General features: G+C 26.4%; 1 protein-coding gene across 1 annotated transcript in view; it reads right to left on the bottom strand.

Moving 5' to 3' along the window:
* Positions 1 to 21,828, bottom strand: part of LOC114119437 (uncharacterized) — a 268,368-nt gene that overhangs the window by 39,566 nt on the left and 206,974 nt on the right. The window contains exons 19-27 of the mRNA XM_027980994.2: positions 21,421 to 21,511; positions 20,774 to 21,039; positions 19,266 to 19,518; positions 18,825 to 18,961; positions 17,605 to 17,895; positions 15,945 to 16,247; positions 13,548 to 13,691; positions 13,182 to 13,244; positions 8,280 to 8,768 (exon numbers count right to left, since the gene is read on the bottom strand). Coding sequence (XP_027836795.2) covers positions 8,280 to 8,768; positions 13,182 to 13,244; positions 13,548 to 13,691; positions 15,945 to 16,247; positions 17,605 to 17,895; positions 18,825 to 18,961; positions 19,266 to 19,518; positions 20,774 to 21,039; positions 21,421 to 21,511 — 2,037 coding nt within the window. The remainder of the gene's footprint in view (positions 1 to 8,279; positions 8,769 to 13,181; positions 13,245 to 13,547; positions 13,692 to 15,944; positions 16,248 to 17,604; positions 17,896 to 18,824; positions 18,962 to 19,265; positions 19,519 to 20,773; positions 21,040 to 21,420; positions 21,512 to 21,828) is intronic.

Raw genomic sequence — 21,828 nt, 5'->3', positions numbered from 1 at the left:
AACATAATAAAAAAAAATAAAAAAGAGATAATATGATTGATGTAATACAATGATAATGTTTTTATTATATAATTCCAAGAAGTGGTAGGGATCTACGAAGTATATTATTTTCTGTATAGGTATGTATAAAAAAAATATTTTAGATATACATATGTATAAATTATTATTATAGGTAAAACTATAGTTTATTTTTATACATAATCCTACACTATAGACATTTATTTATAATTATTTATAAAATACTCGATTCACACCGTAGTTTCAAAAGACTATAAAGCTCAGAGATTTTTTTTTTATGGACCAAAAATAGTGATAGGTACCTTACATTGGACGATTATAAAATTTCTTTCGTACGTTCCAATAACACTGTTCCATTTATGGTTCTATTATACTGGTTTGCAGCTTTATCAATACCGACTGCCCTATATATATATATATTATACACAACACACGTATGAAATATATAATAGAATTCACATAAACGTTAATATATTGTTGCATGATATTTTCTTTTATTCAAGATGATGTTTATTCATAAGCCAAATGAGTCAACGATGTATACATAAAAAAAAAAATAGTTAAGAAATAAACTATTGTTTATAGAGTTAATAAAAAGCAATGTTTTATGAAGGTAATTAATAAATATCGGAAATTAAGGTTTCAATAATTTGTTATTTTTTCTTAGTTTCTCATGAAATAATATTATAATATACCTTTATTCTAAAACAAAAATTACTCATAATTGCTTATTGGAAAGAAACAATTATTTTATGTTTAGAAAAAAGTAAGTATGCTAACAAAATAAGTATTAATTTAACGTATTTCGAACATAGGTAGTAAGTTAGATATGTACCATCGAAATACGTATATTATTATTTATAGGTACCTATATTATAGAAATTTTTGTATCGTTTAGCATTTTGTTATTATATATTAATGGAAAATAACATTGTTAAAAGGACCGTACTAACCAATTCGTGCAGATCTCCGACCACAAATTCACTATTTTTTTGTTTTTCTCTGTTTTCCGTGTAACAACAGCAAATCCAAACCAAATACAACATGAGCAATTACTTGTAATATATTAACATTGCTTGATAATCAATCTGTGCTTTATAAAAGAGAAAATAATATAATAATAAATACCCTCGAGATTGTTGAATTTATTAGAACGAACAAACGAACTGGAAAAACATGGGACCGTGGCTCACCGTGCGATCGGACGACACTGCATAATATTTGTATTTACACGGACGCATGGGCCGGCGATAAAACTGCTTTATACCATTCCCTACTGTTTATTAGTTAACGACCGAATACGGAATGACACTCATGTTGGGTAGAAGAAAGAAAACAAACTACTGGAGGGTAATTACACTGTTAATTATCTATAGGTACTCATAATTCAAGAAATATTAGGCGACCTGACCATTATTGAATAATTAGTATTCGTAATATTATAATTATTGACATTTGTGTTAAAAATAATTATATTCTAATCGATTTAAATGTTTTAATGAATCAAAACATTGGTATACATTTTGTTCCATATAATATTAAAAGACATCAACAATATTTTATAAAAATGAAAATCCATAGTAATACAATAATTAATACATTATAATTAGATTATTTATATAATGAACACCAATTAGGTATAATATGATTATTGATAACACTTAAATTGCAAATTACCTAATTTAATTATTTTAACGAAATGAATACAAAATCGTTTTTAACGAAGTACAATATTTTTGATTATGTAGTATCAAACAAATCTAAAGAAAATTTTTTTTTTTTTTAATAAATATATTTTTTAAAATTGTAATAGGTACCATACTATAATAAATATGTGATATTTTATAATGTGTAGCTTAAACAACATTTTATTACTATCCTTGAATATTTTCCATGTTATACTTCCAAACTTTTCAATCAATTTATACAATTCCCACGGCAATATTTATTGCATCATTTCAAATGCATAGATAAATTTAGATATTTTTATTTTATAAAATAAAGCCAATTATTTCATCTAAAATTAAATTAAAAATAAAATAATTGTATAAATATTAGTAGATATATTTAAACATAAATTATTATAAGTATAATATATTGTAGACGTGTGGTTTTAATTATTATTGAATTAAAGTCAATTTAATTGGTATATTAAAAAAATACTTTTACTACTGTAATGTATTCTTATATTCTTTTAATAATTTAAGTTATTAAAGTTAAAATTTTGTAGGTAGATACTAAATAGTTTAGTGTAGGTATCTACTTAAATCATAATATAATGAAAGTCCTCATTTTCGCCTGTATTAAAAAAAAAAAAATCTTAGCTGTTTGTATTTTATACAAAGAATAAAACAATATCATAGGATTATAGGAAATAATACGAAATATGTTAAAAATAGTAAATAATTTTAATGCTTCACAAAATCAAAACACATATTTAATTTCATAAAATATACCTATGCATTTTTTTTTTTTTTTTAGTTAAAAAAATACAAACAGCTCCGAGTTTCATTTTAAAATTATTTCATTATTAATGAATAATGATCATTGAACTGATATATCATTATACTCTATAAAACCTTTTTGTAAGCGATAAGAATTTAGTTTGATTTTCACATCATACTCGTTTTATATTGCCTGAAATTGAAAGGTTTCCATTTTACCTTAGTAAAATATTTTACTTATTTTTTAAAATATATTTTTTTTCATTAAAAGATTTGTTATATTCTATTTAAAAATAAAAATGAGTAAATGAAAATAAAATTTAAAACAATAAATAATACAAATATTAATTAAAATATACAAGCTTTATCTGGTGTATTTATTTTAGTATATTAATTCTCTACAAATACATCCAGTTTTAAACGAAATAATCAATTCTTATCATAGAATATAATTATTGTTTTTTTTTTTTTTTTTTTTTTAAATAGTTATTAAATTTTATATTAATTATGAATAAAGTATTAATAATAATAAAGTATATGGTATGGTGATCATAACGATACAAATGTTGATGGATGAAAGTACTTCAATAATGTATTTAACTATAATATATTGTTGTTGTATCCTATATAATTAAGGGTATTGCTATATTTTTGTAGTATAATAAATTATTTGTAAATATACATTTTAGTGAAAATAAATTTAATTTCAAACATATTGTTTTTACACGTCATGAACACTATTCATATAAATATGTGACAATTCATTAAACAATTTAAGTAAAAATCAAAAAAAAAAAAAAATTATATATTATACTTGCACCAATTTATTTTTCCTATTTTTAAATAACTATTTATTATTTATAATTAATTATAATGGAAGTCGTAAGTGGTGTTAAAAAATAATTCTATGTTATTTAACAAATAACAATATTAAGTAAATATTAATTGATATTAAAAAAAAAAATATGTATTTTCTGTTAGATTATGGCACTTTGAATAAGTCAATTAGTCATAACTATTCATAACTTATAAGTGTTTAAAGTTAAGATAAACAGAGTTAAGTGAGACATTGACAGCAAAAAAATATGTTATTCTATAACTTCGACCTTATTAACATTTTAAATACTTATAACCAGAGCTTGAATTTGAAAAAAAAATTCGTTTTACGTTATTTTGAATAAAAACGTTGCACACATTTTGAGTTTATCGTTATTCAAAATTTAAACGTTATTCAAATTTCGTGTTTATCATTATTCAGATTTAAAACGTTATACAACTTTTGCATTTTTTTTTTCAGAATTTAAATTTTAAACGCATTTACGTACATATTTCAAAGTAACAGAGCAATAGGGCATCACTATTAGCCATTGGCAATACAATTATTCTATTATATCTACATATTAGATTTAAAAAAAATTTTAATAATATTTAAATTAATTATTTTTTTTAATGGTATACTATATATAAATAATGTTTTGTGTTATGTTTTGTTTTGTGTTATTTAATTATTTATATTTATCGTTTTTTGTCAAATAGAACGTTATAATCATAACGTTATTAAAACGTTTTCAAGCCCTGCTAATAACAGTTATAATACTAATTAACTACTCGTTTAAAATACCATTTTTTTCTAAATTAAAAACCTTCTATATTCTATATTCTATATTCTATATACTCAATATTCTGTTTCAGAATCAGAAATTATAAATGTATATTATAAGTAAAAATATTAAAAACTTAGAGTTATAACGATATAAATTAGGAAAAGTAGATGATTACTATACCATACGCAGTAGGTTTCAAGTACCTATAACTCGATATTTAGTAGTCACTGTTATGTAAATGTCAAAATTGAATTGAATAATATCATTGATTTAATCAAACAATTGTGTACAGATACATAATCATAACTTACTATGTATACCATATTTATTATATAATTTTATTTATCTAATAGGAAATCGGTAGTATGCTAGGTTGAATTATTTTTTCTGAAAACATAAAAAGTGTACACACAAAAAACAATTGTTTGTTTAACTAATATTTATTATTTTGTACTAAGTTCCTTGCTCAAAATGTAAAACTATAAAAATTATAATGCCTAAAATTTGGGATTTAACATAAACAAATGGTGGTCAAATGAGTAACGCTCAGCTGTACTACAGTAGGTCAATATTATTTATGTGTTATTTGAATGCAATGATAGGTATTATTGTATACGATAAACGATTCTGAACGGAAATTATTTTTCTGTCTAGGATTATATTTTCCAGTGGGTGATGAAAAACGTGGTGTATGTTTTAATGATCTGAATACCCCGAAATTAAATCATGTACAGAAAATGCCAGTTTAAACAACTGGTATATGTTTCAAGTTTCTACAACTAGTCATTTTTAACTATAAAAATAATCTAAAACTATTTGATAGTAAATCATTATTTTACAAATTAATTTTGTAAAAATTTAAACTTATTAAGATAATTTTTTTTAATTGACCAACTTCTTTTATAATTATTGTAAGCCAAATTTATAGAAAATCTTGTATTGAATGTTCGATTCTTAGCAACCTAAATAACATTTTTTATACATTTTCAACTACAGAATAATTTGCAAGTATTCATGATTTTAACGAATTTTTGTCAATATTTGAACTTCAAATATTAAGAAAAAAAAATTGTACCTATGTATTCTTATAATTTTTGAATCAGAATAAGAATAACTCATGGGAAACTTTTTACTACATTTTCAAGTATTTTGACTCAGATAAAAAATTTTATCGACATTTGTAAAAAAAAAAAAAACTTCAAATACCAATAAATAGTTTTAAGGTAAACAAACAATTTTGAAAATTAAATACGTAAAGAAAATACCAATCTAAATAACTGGTGAAATGTGTTATCGTTTTAGTAAAAATTTAAAATTCAAACGTTCATAAGATTTTTTCCTATGATGACATTTCGAGTTTTTTCTATAGTTATTTAAAAGAAAACTTATGAAAACTTTTTGTTGAATTATTTAACCATAGATATAAATACTAAACATTTTATGAATTTCTAACAACAATACTTTGAAAATGTAACCGTGTATAAATAACGCTAATAAAAATATTTGGTAAAAATTTCAAGTATTTACAGTCGTTAGTTTTTGAGTTACAAAAATATAGAAAATGAATTTTTGAATACTGGTTTTTCGTAAAGCTGTTGTAAACTTCTTACTTTTGACCTGTAAAATGCACCAAGGATATTCGATTTACTATCGGAAACCAACCCTGAAGTTTTAAATTGAAGCATTTTTTCAACAAGTTATGCTGTACAGGGATATAAAAACAAAAAAAAAACACACACACATTATTGAAAAATCAATACATTCCTCATTCCGTTCAGAATCTAAAATATTATACCTATAATATAAAAAAATATTCGGTTAGTGAGTACCTATCCTCTGATGTACATGAAGTATCGAACGAGTCACCGTAATGAGTAAGTTAAATTGTGTAATTCGATGATAGGTATATCAATGTAAACAAAAACAATTTTAGTTGAAACACTACTCTGTTAGTTGTTAGCATATATCCATATCTATATCTATAAGTTTGTTTCATGATATAGCTGTTTAAGTAATTCCTTAATATTTCTTTGAGTATTGTGGTAAGTTAGTTTAATTTTATCTAAAACTATTGTATTTATTAAATTATTATAATAATATTAGATAATAACTAATTAGTTTTAGTTTGAAATTATCGTAAATTTCACAAAAATTAGGTTAGGTTACGTTCGAAACAGCGGATAATTTTTTATCGATATTTATAAAAATGAAAATCACACAAAATCGTAAATTTGCATACCTATAATAGCTCAAAAAGATTTAAAATACATAAAAAAAATGATGCCAAAATATATAAAAACTGATATTATAAACATTTTGTACAAATTTCAAGTTTTTACGATTATTAGCTTTTGAATTATATCAAAAAAAAAAATCAATTTTCTTGAAAATTAAATTAGTGTGACAATTTCCGCTTTTCATTATTTATTTATTTATTTATTTATTTTTTTTGATTTACTCGATTATCAAGAAAAGTGTTAGTATTTTTATTTTTTACATTTGACTTCCCTTAAATACCAACCATATTCTATTTTCTAACCGAAACCACCTACAAAGCTGAAAATGTTAGCTTTTATACTATAAGGCGATGACAGACCAAAAAAAGCACACACCATTGTATCATCAATACATTAATTGCTTTGCTCAAAATAAAATATATAAATTATAAATAGGTAGGTAATAATAATAGTAATCATAATAATATTATTAAATTTTATAAACTAAATATTATTTCAAAAATGTGTTGATCACTTAGAAACTTGAAAACTAATATACAATTGCATTGATTAAATTTTAACAAGTGAATTTATATATATATAAGTAGATATGTCAACATGTTGCTTTTATAAATTAAATTAGCAAGTTTCACTCAAATGCAGTTGTAGAAGTATAAGACATTTGAAAAGTTAAATTTTAAGTAAAATACAATATTTATACTTATCATAAACGTAAACACGTAGGTAATAACAATACAGTATTATATTCGTTACGACATAACAATATAAATATATACAATTCTACCTTTATTATTTTTTTTATATATATCTACATTGTTTTCAAGTAATTTTATGTTGTATTTAATTGAATGCATACTTTTCTTTATTTTTGTATTGAATTAGCTTTATATAAATAATGAAGAGAAATGTCGAGAATACAAATTTGGAATGTGAAACATCCGGAAGTTTTGGTCGTGTCAGACGTCTTACGGGAATCAAAAACAAGGAAATGTATCAAAGTTTTGAAGGGCTATTAAGTATTCTGGATGAGTAACATATAAGCTTTATAAGCTAGAAAACTATAATTATTTAATAATGTTTAAAACCTAAAAATAATTATCATAAATAGTAATTTATTTTATCTTATGTTTCGATCTTATTAATTATTAATTTTCTCTAGTTTAAATTCTATAATTTACGTATAGGTAATTTATTTACGATATCATACAGTTTTTTTTCTTTTGAAAATTGCATAACATTCAGTTAACTTAGAATGATTGGTGAACTCCATAATTTCATTTGAATAATAACATTGAATTTCTAAAATTTACCCATCGTAATATAAAATATATGTTTATGGTAAGCACATTTAATCTACCAATAATGATTGGTTTCGAAAATTCGAGATGATACAATGACAAGCATCATAAACACATCGATATTCCTGGCTATAACAATACGTTACAGTATTATTATAGCAGCTTGACTTTATTCTCTAATAAATCGAAAAATAAAGTATGTTTTTTTCACTTTTCTTAAATATTATTACAAAAACATAATATAGATTCGAAAATCGAACTAAACAAATTAACACTGCGTACCTATATATCTGTTAGAGAACATCAGCCCAGCAGCTGCAGGTATAAGATCCATTTATATATATATATATTATCAAATAATACAGTAGGTATAATAGTTTTGTGATAATCACGGCTGTGTTGTTTTACGCGATGGCATTACGGTGCAATATGGCTAATTGAATTTCCAAAATCAATCACCTGCGCGTGTAGAGAGACAAACGGGATTGGGTCGGGGATAAGTTTAAAAAAATAAGCTTTGCGGTGAGTATACATACTTAACGTCGTCGGGTTTAAAATCTATCGCGACGAGAACAACCCTAATCGCGACGATATGACAACAACAGCAGCAACGTCAACGTCGACGACACTATAATAGTACCATTAACATATAAATCGTATTGGAAGTTAACTACTGACCTTGATGAGCTTCGCCGTGTTCTTGGGCTTCCGGTAGTCCGGCGGCACGTACATGTGCACCTTGTGCAGGATGCCGAACGGGTCTCTCACCGGCGGCACGTCCTTCTGGCGGCGGCGGCCCAAGCACAGGTACTGGCACGTGCGCAGGAAGAAGTTGCGGACCTTGCCGACGGACGGTTCGTCGGTGACCGTCGGGCTGGTGACCGTCGCCGCGCTGAACATGTTGAACTGCGACTGGACCACCGGCGACGGCGTCACCACGGCCGGCACGTCCAGCGGCCAGTGGTGTTCCTTGTCCTCGGATATCGGCTGCAGCGTGGTGCACGGTCCACCGCCGTCCAACAGCGAGTCCGGGCTGTTCGCGGTCAGGCTGTCCGGAGTCTGGTTCCGGCGCTCCGCCATCTTCTCGATGCGGAACTGCAAACCGGCCAATCCGATCGCTTCGTCGCTGCTGCACTGCAACGTGCCCGCGATCACGGCGCTCTGCAACTGTTTCGACAACAATATTTTCATAAGATACGCAATAATATTACAAGTCCACGGCGTGATTCAAAATGTACTTCACAGCAATTATTTGACCGTACTTAAAGTACCTAGGAAAAAAAATGTACATCGCCTAGTGTGCAAACATTAATCTAAAACGATTGGTAAGTTTTAAATTTGTTTAGGTGCAATATTTTTAGGGAAGGTGGATTGTGTGTCGACGTCAGAAATATTCAACTGGTAATATGTAGGTACCTAATATGTAATTTTTTTTTTTTTTTTGAAATTATAATCCAAAGAAGTTTTCTATTAGTACGTTTAAGCGATAAAACGGAATTAATTAATTTACGTTTGATAGCGATTTAACGATTTAAGTAGGAATTTAGAAATCGTATTCTGATCACAAGCCGTTAATGTTTTTCTTCGTTTAAAAAATGTAATATAGGCTACAATTTATTATTATAGGTAAATATCTACTGCAAGTTTAGTGTTTACGCATTATAACGGGACTGATAATTGTAGTCAACAAATTTACATACGTTATCAATTCGGTGGTATTTGCATTCGAAAACCGCCTTATTTCTACAATGCTTTGGGTAGCACTAACGTATAATTTTTATTTTTTCATGATGGTGAAAATTTAAATATTACACATGGTTCATATAAACTCTACAAGATATAATTTACCATTTTTCACGAATTTTATAAACTGTCATATTTTAAAATTTAAACGATTATAAAAAATATTTTGATTATAAATAGGTAGTTGATAGTGTTTTCAATTGAGTAATATTGAGAGCTTATGAGAAACTTTGTGTTAAATTTCCATGGATTTCTATCATGCGAATAAGTTTTAATCGATATTCATAAAACATAAAACAAAAATAAATTGAGAAATTTTCATTCTTATAAATAGATCAACAAGAGCCAAAATATTTTGAAAATTTCATTGTAAATGCGTAAATAATACTATAAATATATGATAAAAATTTCAAGTATTTTTACGTTTTTAAATAATTTGTTTTTGTTTTTTCAGTTGGTAAAAATATTGGGAATTTTTATTTTTTATTCTATAAAGTAAAAATTGATGTATTTTTTTTATGTAAAATCACTCACGAAAATTGAAGCATTTTATTGACTACTATCGTATACTCATACACACATAAAAAACATATAATTATAAAACTAATACATTTATCGCTTACCTCAGAATCTAAAACGATTTAAGCTCGAAATAATTGAAAGTGCAATATTTAAAATTGATTGATAAACTTTTTTTTCTCAATAATTGGCAACAGATATTTTACAAGTTGTAAAATATATGACATTACATTGTACTTAGATTTTTTTTAATAATCCGCACATAAAACAAAAATATGTTTGTTTGGCATGGTTCAGTGAAAGACGGGTTATTATATAATTTTAGAATGCATGTTCGGAAAATTCGAAAAACAAAACTCATCAGGTATGATAATTAATTATATTATGTTTAACAAACTACAATGTCTCCTTATTTCTTAATGTTACTTATAGTTATAAACCAACATACGTAATGTAATACAATGATTTAGTGTTTATTACCCATGTAATGTTATATCATTGTTCTAAAATGGTTATAACATATTTATTTAAAAATTTCAAAATCATAAATTTATAATTTTATGAAACTAAAATTACAGTGAATTGGCTAATCAAATTTTAATTTAATATATCAATAGTTACCTGTCCAAATATACATTGTGTTATACTTAAAATCACTTTTCAACTACCTATATATAGTTATTAAAACTTAAATCGTAAGAACTGAATGTGCCTAATACCTAAATAAAATTTAAGGTATTAAACTATAACGAAATTTTACTTTAAGTTTTATATTACTATCTAGGCTAATTAATATTGAGTGTCTTCATTTTGAAATGTACTCGTAAGTTCATTATAGTTATTAAGTAAAACTTAAATAGAAATCTAGAAGTGCACAATATATTATATCAGTAATCCATGACATCTATATATGGTAATGTCTGTCTGGTTATAGTCAAGTGGGAATATGTATTCAATATTAATACTCATTATTGTGAGATTAATGTTTCAATCACAACTTATGCAACATATCAAAGAAAATATTCTTTCTTAAATTCTACATTTGTGTGATGTAAAAGATTTCATTGGTATCTTTAGAATTCAAATACATTTATTATTTTGTATTAATAATTGAATATAAATTATGTTAAAAAATATTTGATTAAAATAATATACACTAACTAATGAAATGATTTTTGGATACATCTACATGCATATTACTCGGTTATCATCTAATTTAAAAAGTTGAAAATACTTTCTTATTTTTTCTTATATTTGTTTTAACACCGTTATTTTAAGTGGGTTTAGTTAAAATTGAATTTGTCATGATTTAATAATAATAAAATTAGTGTTAAAAAAAAATGTATTCAAAGCTAATAATATTTATCGTAGAAATAACTAAGTAAATAATTTTAAAATTAGACAGTCCGCATATTTTATTAATTCATTAATAAATGAAGAAAACTTTTAAATTTTTATTACGAGAAAATTATAATAACTGAAAGTCAACAACATTTGTAAAAATAGTGTTTAATTTTTACAGTTTGTAATCAATATTAATTTATAGATAGAATTTTCAATAAATGTGATTTATCTGTTATATTCTTTAGTTTTAAGATTAATATCTAAATTTGTATTGGGCCCATCCCAATTCATAATAATAAATAATACCTAAAACAATATCAAAGCTAATGATAGTTTAATAATTTAGTTTTATCATATGTTATAATATTATAAGAGTTAAATATACAGGGAAATGGCTTTCGAATGTAACCAGTATCATAGTATACCTACGAAAACACAACTCTAAGCAAATAATAATGGGTAGTATATAATTAATAATTATATAATGTTATATTCAATTTCAATTATTATTAAATATCTTTTTTGTTTGGTTAGATGAATAAATGGTTTTCAAAAGCATTTGATATTATTTATCTAAGTCAATACCTACTAGGTATGTTATATACAGTTTAGACGTAGATTGTACAAATATTTTAAAATGTCATCGTGTAAACGTAAAACAATAATTAGAAAATATTTAATAATAATTTACGTAATGGTGATACATTTTAATTTCCCAAGAAAAACATTTTTTGTAATAAGTTGAAAAAATGAAAATCATAATTTTAGATTCTGAGCGTAGCGAGAAATGTATTGGTTTTACAATGATATATATTTCTTTTTTATTCTATAAACACTTTTCCTCCTCCTAAACTTGCTCAAAAGTACAAGTGTAGCATATTTTCTGAAAGGTAATGTTCTTAAGCTGGTACTTTAGAGAGATCATTTTTCGATTTTCGAAATGAAACTCGAAATAAAAGCGGTTAAAGGAGAAAAAATGTACTACTTCACGATTATGTAATATAAAATAATTACGGATTTGTTTATCACCATAGAAACGAATAAAATTAAATAAAAAAGATCCCCTCGTCTGCTCAGAATCATTTTTTATCGAATGCAATCATATTGCATTCAAATCGAATACCTACAGTAAAATTACACTATCTTGTCCGAGGACCGAAGGGACGATGGACAAACATCCACCACCGAAATGCGCTGACCTACTTTTTATAAGTAATTTCGTTAATTTTGAAACTTTTATTTAAATCACAAAATACCAAAATATCGTACGATGAATAATAAATATCTATTAAAGAAAATATTTTGCTCCGAAATATGTAGGTAATACTTTTGACCTCTAAAAGTACTAACTAGATCCAAGTACTACTAGAAATTACCCTCAAAATTAAAAATTGAAGGGTTCTATCAAAATGCGATGACAGATAAAAAAAATACAAATCATAGTAAAAAATTAATACATCTATCACTACACTCAAAATCTCAAGTACATAAATAATTATATTGCTATTAGATAAATATTCGTATAATTTGTAAGGGATTTGGCGTTTACAGTAATTTTACCTTTTTTAGGTTTAATTAGTGGTGCCGACATTTATGCAACACAATTTATACTTTAACAGTAATAATAACATTAACAGCTCAGCTTTATAATCTCTTTATAATTTGTATGTTAAGTTAGTATATTCTGTTGCTAAATAATATTATGAACGATTTAAATTGCATTATTATTTGACATTTATAAATAAAATATGTTTACGTTATATATATATATATATATGTGTATATAAATTATTAAATGTTCAAATTACTTAAATATTGATCATTCTTTTATTACAATAATACATTTCTACAAACTAATAAAGCATTATGAATATTGACAAAATATATACTTTTAATATAGTATAGCTATTTGTATAATAATAATAATTTCTTTTGAATAACTTTTACAAATTTTAATAAATATTATTATTTTACCTTTGAGTATTCCTTATTTGTATCCATAACTGTATCTCCATCTTTCAATTCAATGTCAATAGACTGAAATAAATATTATAAATCTGTATTAATGAAAACAGTTATTATTTAAATTCTTCATCTTTATATCTTTGTCTATAATTATCCATGTACTATAAAAATGTGGTTATTGCTATATTAAATATAACTTTAATACGTATGTGTTATTATCTTTAGTAAATGAATATAAAAAAATATGTTTTAACGTCTCACATAATAATGTCAAACTATATTCTAAATATTGTGATATAAACTTTTAATGTGAATTAAAACTATGAATAATAATTAAATAAATAATTAAAGAATTAAAAAATGTAAAATACTTACGAGTTCTTTAAATTCAGTAACCATCTCAATATACCATTGCGAATATTCTCCTCCGATGTGATTAACAATACGCATAAATTCTCTCATTTCCACACACAATGCATGTTGATCATTGAATTCAGTTTTTGAAGTTCGCAACCATGTCTAAAATATTATAGAAATATATAAATGAAATAAATTATTTAAAAATACTTTTTTTGCAATGACAAATGCATAATATCATTACATTATAATGTACTAGACACGAGGTAGGTTTAATATAAATATTTTAGGTTATAGAGCCAAGGGTAGTGATTTTTATCTTATACTGCTGATAATATATCATGGAAAGAGAAATAATATATTGTGCTAATCGATCAAAAGAGATAATCATTTTATCCGTTGAATAAGAAAATAATAATATCATGTTATTCTCTTAAATAATATCACCATATATTCTTAATTAATATCAAGTTTTCGTATAATAACATCATAGACTTTATACTACTAGACAAGCAATGAGGGTATGGAATGCCTAACTATATAGAGGGTGCTGTTTTATTAATCGATTACTCGTACGCACGGTAATACCGTAGCATGGGTTTTTTTTTATATTGTCTATTTTAACTATTTTAACTATTATTAATGATTTATTAGTTATTAATTAATTACCTAATCCCACAATTAATTGTTACAAAAATATTTGTAATAGCAAAAATGTAAAATATATTATATTCATTTTTTTAATGTGCATACGATATGTTTAGTCTACAGGTAAACTCTACAATAATTATTGGACATATGCACGTCTGTCGTCAAAAACGGCCTACATCACTGCACGATATTATTACGCTGTTTGTAATACAGATGTTATACTAAAAAAGTTCCTATCTAGTAGTATAAGGTCTATGAACAATATGAATGAAATGCGTGGTTCATAGTTATTATGTTTATTTATACATTAAAATAAAATTCTATTATGGAACAACAGTATTTGCTTAAGTTGAAAATTTAAGAAACCTAAAATGTTAGTGGTATATATATATATATATATATATATATATATATATACTTTTTATATTATTCATTGAAATGACCTCAAGAACTTTGTCAATGCTTATCACTTATAGGGAGATCGTGACGTGGTCAATTTATCTATGTATATATCTATAGACACATGATACTACCCCCTTCTCCAAAATAAGACGTGTGCAGTCTTCACTGCCAGTGGAAGGGGATCTAGTTAGAAACCAAATAGAGCAATCGGAAGATAGCACAGGGAATTAGTAGTAGCGAGAACCACATATTTTTTGTATTTTGCTATAAATCGAACCAACGACTGTGTGAGTCGCAGTCAACTACGTGAACACTGCGCCACACTCCGATCCCAAATATATATATTTAACGATGTAAGAATGAGGTAAGAAAGGATTTTACTCCTATCTTCCTATAAGAGAGTAAAAACGAAGTAAACGTATTTTTACATTGCATTGATATCTTATTTTTAATTTTGTAAGTTATAATTTCAATTTTAATTTCTAAAGGTTCCAAAGCTAACAAAGTTTCATTCTTAATTAAACCATCATATCAACACTGTTAATAAAAATGTTTTTCTCTTAAATTTCCACAATATATTCTACCCCATTTAAAAAAAAAGTTGGGTAGAGAACAGAAAATAAATATTAAATAAAAGTCTAAACATTAAACTCTGAGATTCTGTGTCTAAAATATGGTTTCCATTTCAAATATTTCATATAATTTGTCTTAGTCCTCTACCATCGATACTCTTTTATTATTATTCAAATTAGGAAACGTACTCAGCAGTTGACTTGTGTATAAAGGCGCAACTCATTATACACGGTAGGCTGACAGATAGTCGACTCGATGAGAGTGAATATCTGATGGTATTTACTACCGACTGGTGAAACTGATCGCCACCGAGTATGTTGAATAGAGTGTTTGTTATTTTTTTATTGTTTAATATATAGGTACAATAGTTTGTAGTATACTTTACATAATAAAAAGTCTATTATTATATTTATAAATAGTTATTTAAATGCATATTTTATTATTGTGCGCTTATTATTCTACTTAGATAAATAATAATATTAACTTTCAGTATTTTTGTGGTTATTATTATGCATCTACATACTATAATTTTTTCATAGGTTTTGATCTGAAATTTTTTCTAGATACTGCCTTGCAGATCATTACAATATAGTATTAAATTGAACAAACTATAGTCGAAGACACCAAAGCTGGCTGGTGACCGATGAAAATCTAGCGGTTATTTTTTATCAGTGGGTATTACAGTACTAAAATATATTACCACCTTGTGCCTATTGTGTATTGTGTAAACAATGAGGTGGCGGCACAAAACAGTCTAATAACCCGTAATTATATGATGGGAAAACATACCTCGAACAAGATGAGTATGCTTCTGTGCCAAGGAGTAATTGCAATCTGTACTTCACCACCGTGCGTAAATGCTATGCTATCTCTTCCTCTGGATCTGTCGCTGGGAGAGTACGAGCTTCTTCTACTGTTGTATGTGTTACCCGACCCCGAAGATAAAGCACCGGTGCCACTTACACCTCCTGCAATGCTGCCACTGCACGCCGCATTATTACCTGTGTCGTTACTGTTTACCGGATAACTGCTATACACCGATGATGCTTGATTGGATATGACCATTGGGCCACATGGACCATGGTACTCAGTCTGTAAGAAAATAATGAAGAAAAATATATATAATATGGTAGTATGTCTTACTACGTATGTGTATTTATATATATTATATATAAAAAGTTGGTTCTTAAATGTCAAAAAATATTATATTATTTACTTGCTTGTGGTAAATATAAATACATCAATAAGAATTTTTTCGAGTCAGACCACTCCTATTATATGGTCGGTGATCTTACTTGTTCATTAAAATTAAAAAATATACAACGGATATAAAAGTGAATATAACTAAACCTGCATAGTAAATACTTCTGTGGTGTTAGGACTGTGCCTCATTCAAAATAACAATAAGTAATACAACATGGTAATAAGTATCTCTTCTGAGAATATAACATACTAAACATGAATAAAATAATAATTCAATAGCAACTATGAATATATAATCATTTACAGATTATAAAAAAGAGGTTTTTTGTAAAACAGGCTTGAGGTAACAAAGGTACATAAACAAAATATTAGCATACAAAAAAAAAGGGTATCACAGACACCGCTCAACAACAAATGATCCAGTGCCTCAGTCCTTGGGGCTTCAATAATTCTCCAGTGACATTACATCAAATGGTCACCACGTCACGAACACGGACACTCGATCAATCAGCGGTGACGTGAAAACTACAAGTCAGACGTAGGTACTCGAATACTCGACAAATTAATAATGCGATAAACGTGCCGAAAACACACAATTACGGACGTTTTCAGCTCAAAGATCAGCCAAAACACGTTCAAATTCGAATCAAAGTACACAATGCCCAAAACTACGTCGATGAGGACATGAATCAACATGTATCCGGTTAGTAGTCACAGTACTTGGAAACACATAATCCAAGAAGTTAGTAGAGGAATACATTGCACCGATATGGCAATCACTAGAGTGGCATATACGAGGTGCTGGATAGAAAGAAACGCCAAAAACAAAACGGCACTTACGTCGGACCGGATGCAAAAAACAAGACCGACTAAAAAACATCGAGTGAGTCAATAGGTTCTCGAACAAGTTTAATTTATTTATATAGGTAGTTAACATTTTATTGATCGTTAAAAATTAAAATTGTTAAATACGTATAATAATGTAAGTATTTATATTAGATAGGTAACAGGTACATATAATGTGGTAATACAAAGTATCTACTTATGTCAATATTATGTTGTTTAAAGACACGTTAAATAAGTTTATACTAATAATCATTTAAATCTAATTTATTTTAATTTTATAATAGTACCTAATTATTTAATTATTGAAAACCTATGTAATTAAAATCGTACAATATTGCCAAAATTGTAAATTTTAGTTTATTTCGTTTTATTATTTATTAATATGTGTGTAATGAGTTACCTGGAATCCCAATGTTCCAGCCGAACGACCTCTTGGTAAACGGCTAGTGAATGGAAACGAGTCTGGCAATGTCAAATAGCGGTTTGATTCATAGGCAACACGAGGCATAGATCTAGATCTTGGTCTTGTAACTGGTACGAATTCTGCAGTAGCTGTTGCAAATGTAGAATCTAACGGTAAGCGTCTTGAAAATACATGACTTGGGGAATCCAAATCAGGTAAATTTTGCAATTGTTTTTGGAAGGCCAAAATTTCTTGTTCTGGTGTTTGTTGGTAAGAGTCTCCTCTCACCTAAAATAAAGGTAGTTTAATTTTAATTTTTGAAATGAGTGAAAACGCTTTTTATAACAATTAAAACTCATATATTTTATTTGATTTATGTACCTATTAATTAAACATGTTGTTTTTAATATTTAAATTTCTAATAGTACAAACCACGTTAATATATATATTATATATTGCATGTAATAGTAATAATGTTAATAGATATATTCATTGACAATTTTAAAAACTTGAATTATTTTTATTTATTAAGTTATATATGATTTACAATTGAAATTTCAAATGTCCGTAACTTTTTTTATAAAATGGTATATATTTTGAGAGTTAGGTTTGGAATATAATTGATTTAATGTCATGAATCACAGTATATGGGTTAAGTACTCGGTTATTTTAAATATAATAAATATTTATTTAATTATAATAAAGAAGAATTCAGAAATATATTTGAAGTACCTCTATAGACAAATAATTTTAATAATATATTATATGAGATTGTTATTGTTAAACGAGTAAAAAAATGCGAAAAAAACTTTTTTATAAATCTGTATGAACAGAATATGTATTACATGTTGACAAAGCTAAGACAATGTAAAGTATTATATACTGACATATTCTCTATATTCTCTAAAAAAAAATGTTATAGCAGAGGTAGAATCTAGGGAATATGGAGTAGGTGATGAAATAGTTCAATAAATAGAAACGAAATACTTAGGAAATAGGAAATGATAACTGGATAAAAATGTGTAACTAAAGGATAAAACTGAGTACTAAGAAAAGATCTAAAGAAACGAGAGTCAACCTCAAGTGATGTACTTCTTAGATTACAAATAAAAGTAAAAGATTTGAGTCTTATTTTTTCATTATTTGATATTTTAAATTTATAGAACAGTTTTATAAACTTAAGTACTCTTATAAAAAATATGAAATTTCAATATTACCTTTGTTATGTTTGCTTGTGATTTAGATCGTTCATTGGTGATATTACGAATATTGGCCGATCTTAAAGATGGTCGATTTCTAGGAGGAAATTGAAAGTTGAGTGCTCCGGGTAGTGCTTTTGTCGAAGTCAATGAAACTGTTAATAATTAAACATATTTTTTTTTTTGAATAACAGTACATGATGTTTGTATAAAATGTTTAAATTTTAAATAAATAATCAAGCTTTTCTTGTCATATTACTCAAATACCGATTAAACATTCAGACAATAATAAATTAATTATATTGAATTTATGTGCATTATTTGCATTAAATTTCAAATACTCCGTTATACACGATGAAATATATTTTCTTAATTTATGTTCTATTTTAAACACGGTAAGTGGTAACACTTCTATTATAATTTTAATATTATATAAGTTATATTTATAATTTTACTGACCACTAGAATTTCTATATTCATCAGTATCTATGTCTGGGCTCATCGTATTGTCTTTAAATATGTCATGTTTGATTATATTTGAAAATGCATTGAAAGTTGCTTGTAGCGCTGGTTCGATACCAAAACCACCTGCACTGCTTGTACTACTTCGACGGCGACGAGTATGCATACCTACCGATTTTGATTTTCCTTTTGAAGGAATTCCGTCAACTGGATCACCATAACACTTTGTAGTATCTAGACTTAAATTGAACTGAAATAAAAAATTATAAAAACATAATATATATAATTAAATTATAATATTAATTGTTATGTCAATGGAGATTGGACAAATATTACTAATATTTTTATTACCGCATGTTATTTTATTCAGACAATTTAATAGGTATAAGATAATAAATTAAATTATTAAATACATTTTTAACATGGTCATTGTTCATATGTTTTATTTTTAGTTAATAATTTATAAACCCAAGTCAGACTGCCATTTAGAATTCTAGAATGAGTTAACTTTAATATTTAGGAAATTCATTAGTAGATTTTATTTACAAATAACAAGAATAAACATAATTAAAAAATGATAATAAATTATTAAAACGATTTTATTTTTGGTTAGGTACTTATTCGATTGTGTACAGAAATAATTTTATAGAAACATAAATATATATATATATATTTTTAAATACACGCGCAGTTGATTTTGTTTAAATGGATTATACGTTAGGAGGTTTGTGCCAGACTCAAGTATCTGTTTAATCGGTTGTTCATATCACTTTCAACGCCGTTGACGCGTATACTCGTCAAAAGACTTTATTCCAACGAACCAGCGAGGCGGCGACTCGTTAATGCGTTAAAAACGTATACGTTTATATACGCTATAATCAAATCAGGTTTAATTTAATAAACTATGAAACTTACATGGCCATAGACAATAAACTCTAAATTTAAATGTTAGGTTGGTTTTAGTTTTTGTTATTTTTAGATTTACACACTCGACAGGTATAATATCGATGTTTCTGACGGGCTTCCCAAAACAATATAATATTATGTGTACGTATACTGTGTATTACACATATTTCCGATGATTCATAAACAAATACAAATATAGAATTACTTTATAACACACTATATTATCATGCATATACCTATTTTAAATTTTTAAATCAATAAAGTTGTGCTTCTAATGTAAACGCGTTACGACGTAATCGACGCGGCGTCGCGGTATAACTACCTACCGGAATCACTAACGGTGTTGAATGTGGTATTAAACAAAATTAGTGAATTTAGGTACATAATATATTATAATACTGAAAAATATTAAATTTTCAAAAGAAAATAATTTCCAGAGAATGATTAAGCTCAGTGATTTAAATGTGTAGTCTTCTAGCTGCTTTCAAAACTAATTTATACAAATAATATATAAATTATATGCTATTCCGATGGCCGATATCCTGTTATTAATATAATATTGCCATGTTTTAATAAATAATAACGTTATTGCAACTTACTCGTTTCCTTCGGGTGCTAGCATTCGTGTCCGTTGATGAGGCTCGACTCCTCGTAGTCCTGGGCGGAAACGGGTCTTGTCCTGACATCGATGTGATGCTTGAGCTGTTTCGGGGATAAAGTGGCGTAGTAACCAGACGGTTCGCGAGCAACCGGACCAAGATCACGGGGTCCACGGTGCTGGCGGCACATGCTACGAAAGTCTGCACAAACAGTGACGAACGTACATCTGTTGGATACTTCTTTTCGATCGTCCGTTGATCTGATACTAAAAACGGTGTACAAAAATGTACGTAAAATTACCGAATAAGTACAACCAAAATTATATATCGTCACCAATAAACCTATATAACAATTAAAAAAAATACGCTCTATCAAATATCTGAGTATAAATCCGATGACCATATCAGTGTTATTTTTACCATATTATTCGATTTTTAAGCGGTACCCACAAACATACGATTTTACACGTTTTTCTGTGAGTTTTGAAAGGTTTACTAGCGATTAAATAAAAACAAACAATATGTTTGATGCATAAAACGTAATTTGTTTTACTACAAAGCGTGTAAGTATGATCTAATCCGATTCACTCATAATATATAGTTCTACTGGTATTTATTAACATAAATGTAATTATATATTTACATACCATTGTTTTGTAAGAGACTATACGATTTGCCATTCAATGCCCAATGCAATGTGAAAACTTCAGATGGTGTAGTAGACTGATTCAATGATTGCTAAAAATGATTTTATTCAAGTTATAGTTAATAATTGAAATCTGAATTTCTTTAATTTTAACATTTAATTTTCTATTTTGATTTTTAATAATATTTGTTTTCGTATTGTTTAGTTTTATATTTATAAGAGAAATACTTAAAATTTAAGTGGTAAAATCATTTTTTTTCAGTAACTAATCTAAATTAAACGTTGTAAAAAGTACTGGTAACAAATTATTTTTTGTTTCAGTTATTATACATTATATATTATATCAACATTTTTTTATTTTTATTCATAAAAAATACATAGGTATATTTTTATAACTGTCTAAACATAT

Source organism: Aphis gossypii, chromosome X, assembly GCF_020184175.1.
Source record: "Aphis gossypii isolate Hap1 chromosome X, ASM2018417v2, whole genome shotgun sequence".
In the NCBI taxonomy this organism is placed as follows: domain Eukaryota; kingdom Metazoa; phylum Arthropoda; class Insecta; order Hemiptera; family Aphididae; genus Aphis; species Aphis gossypii.
This window is presented reverse-complemented; position numbering and strand designations above follow the sequence as displayed.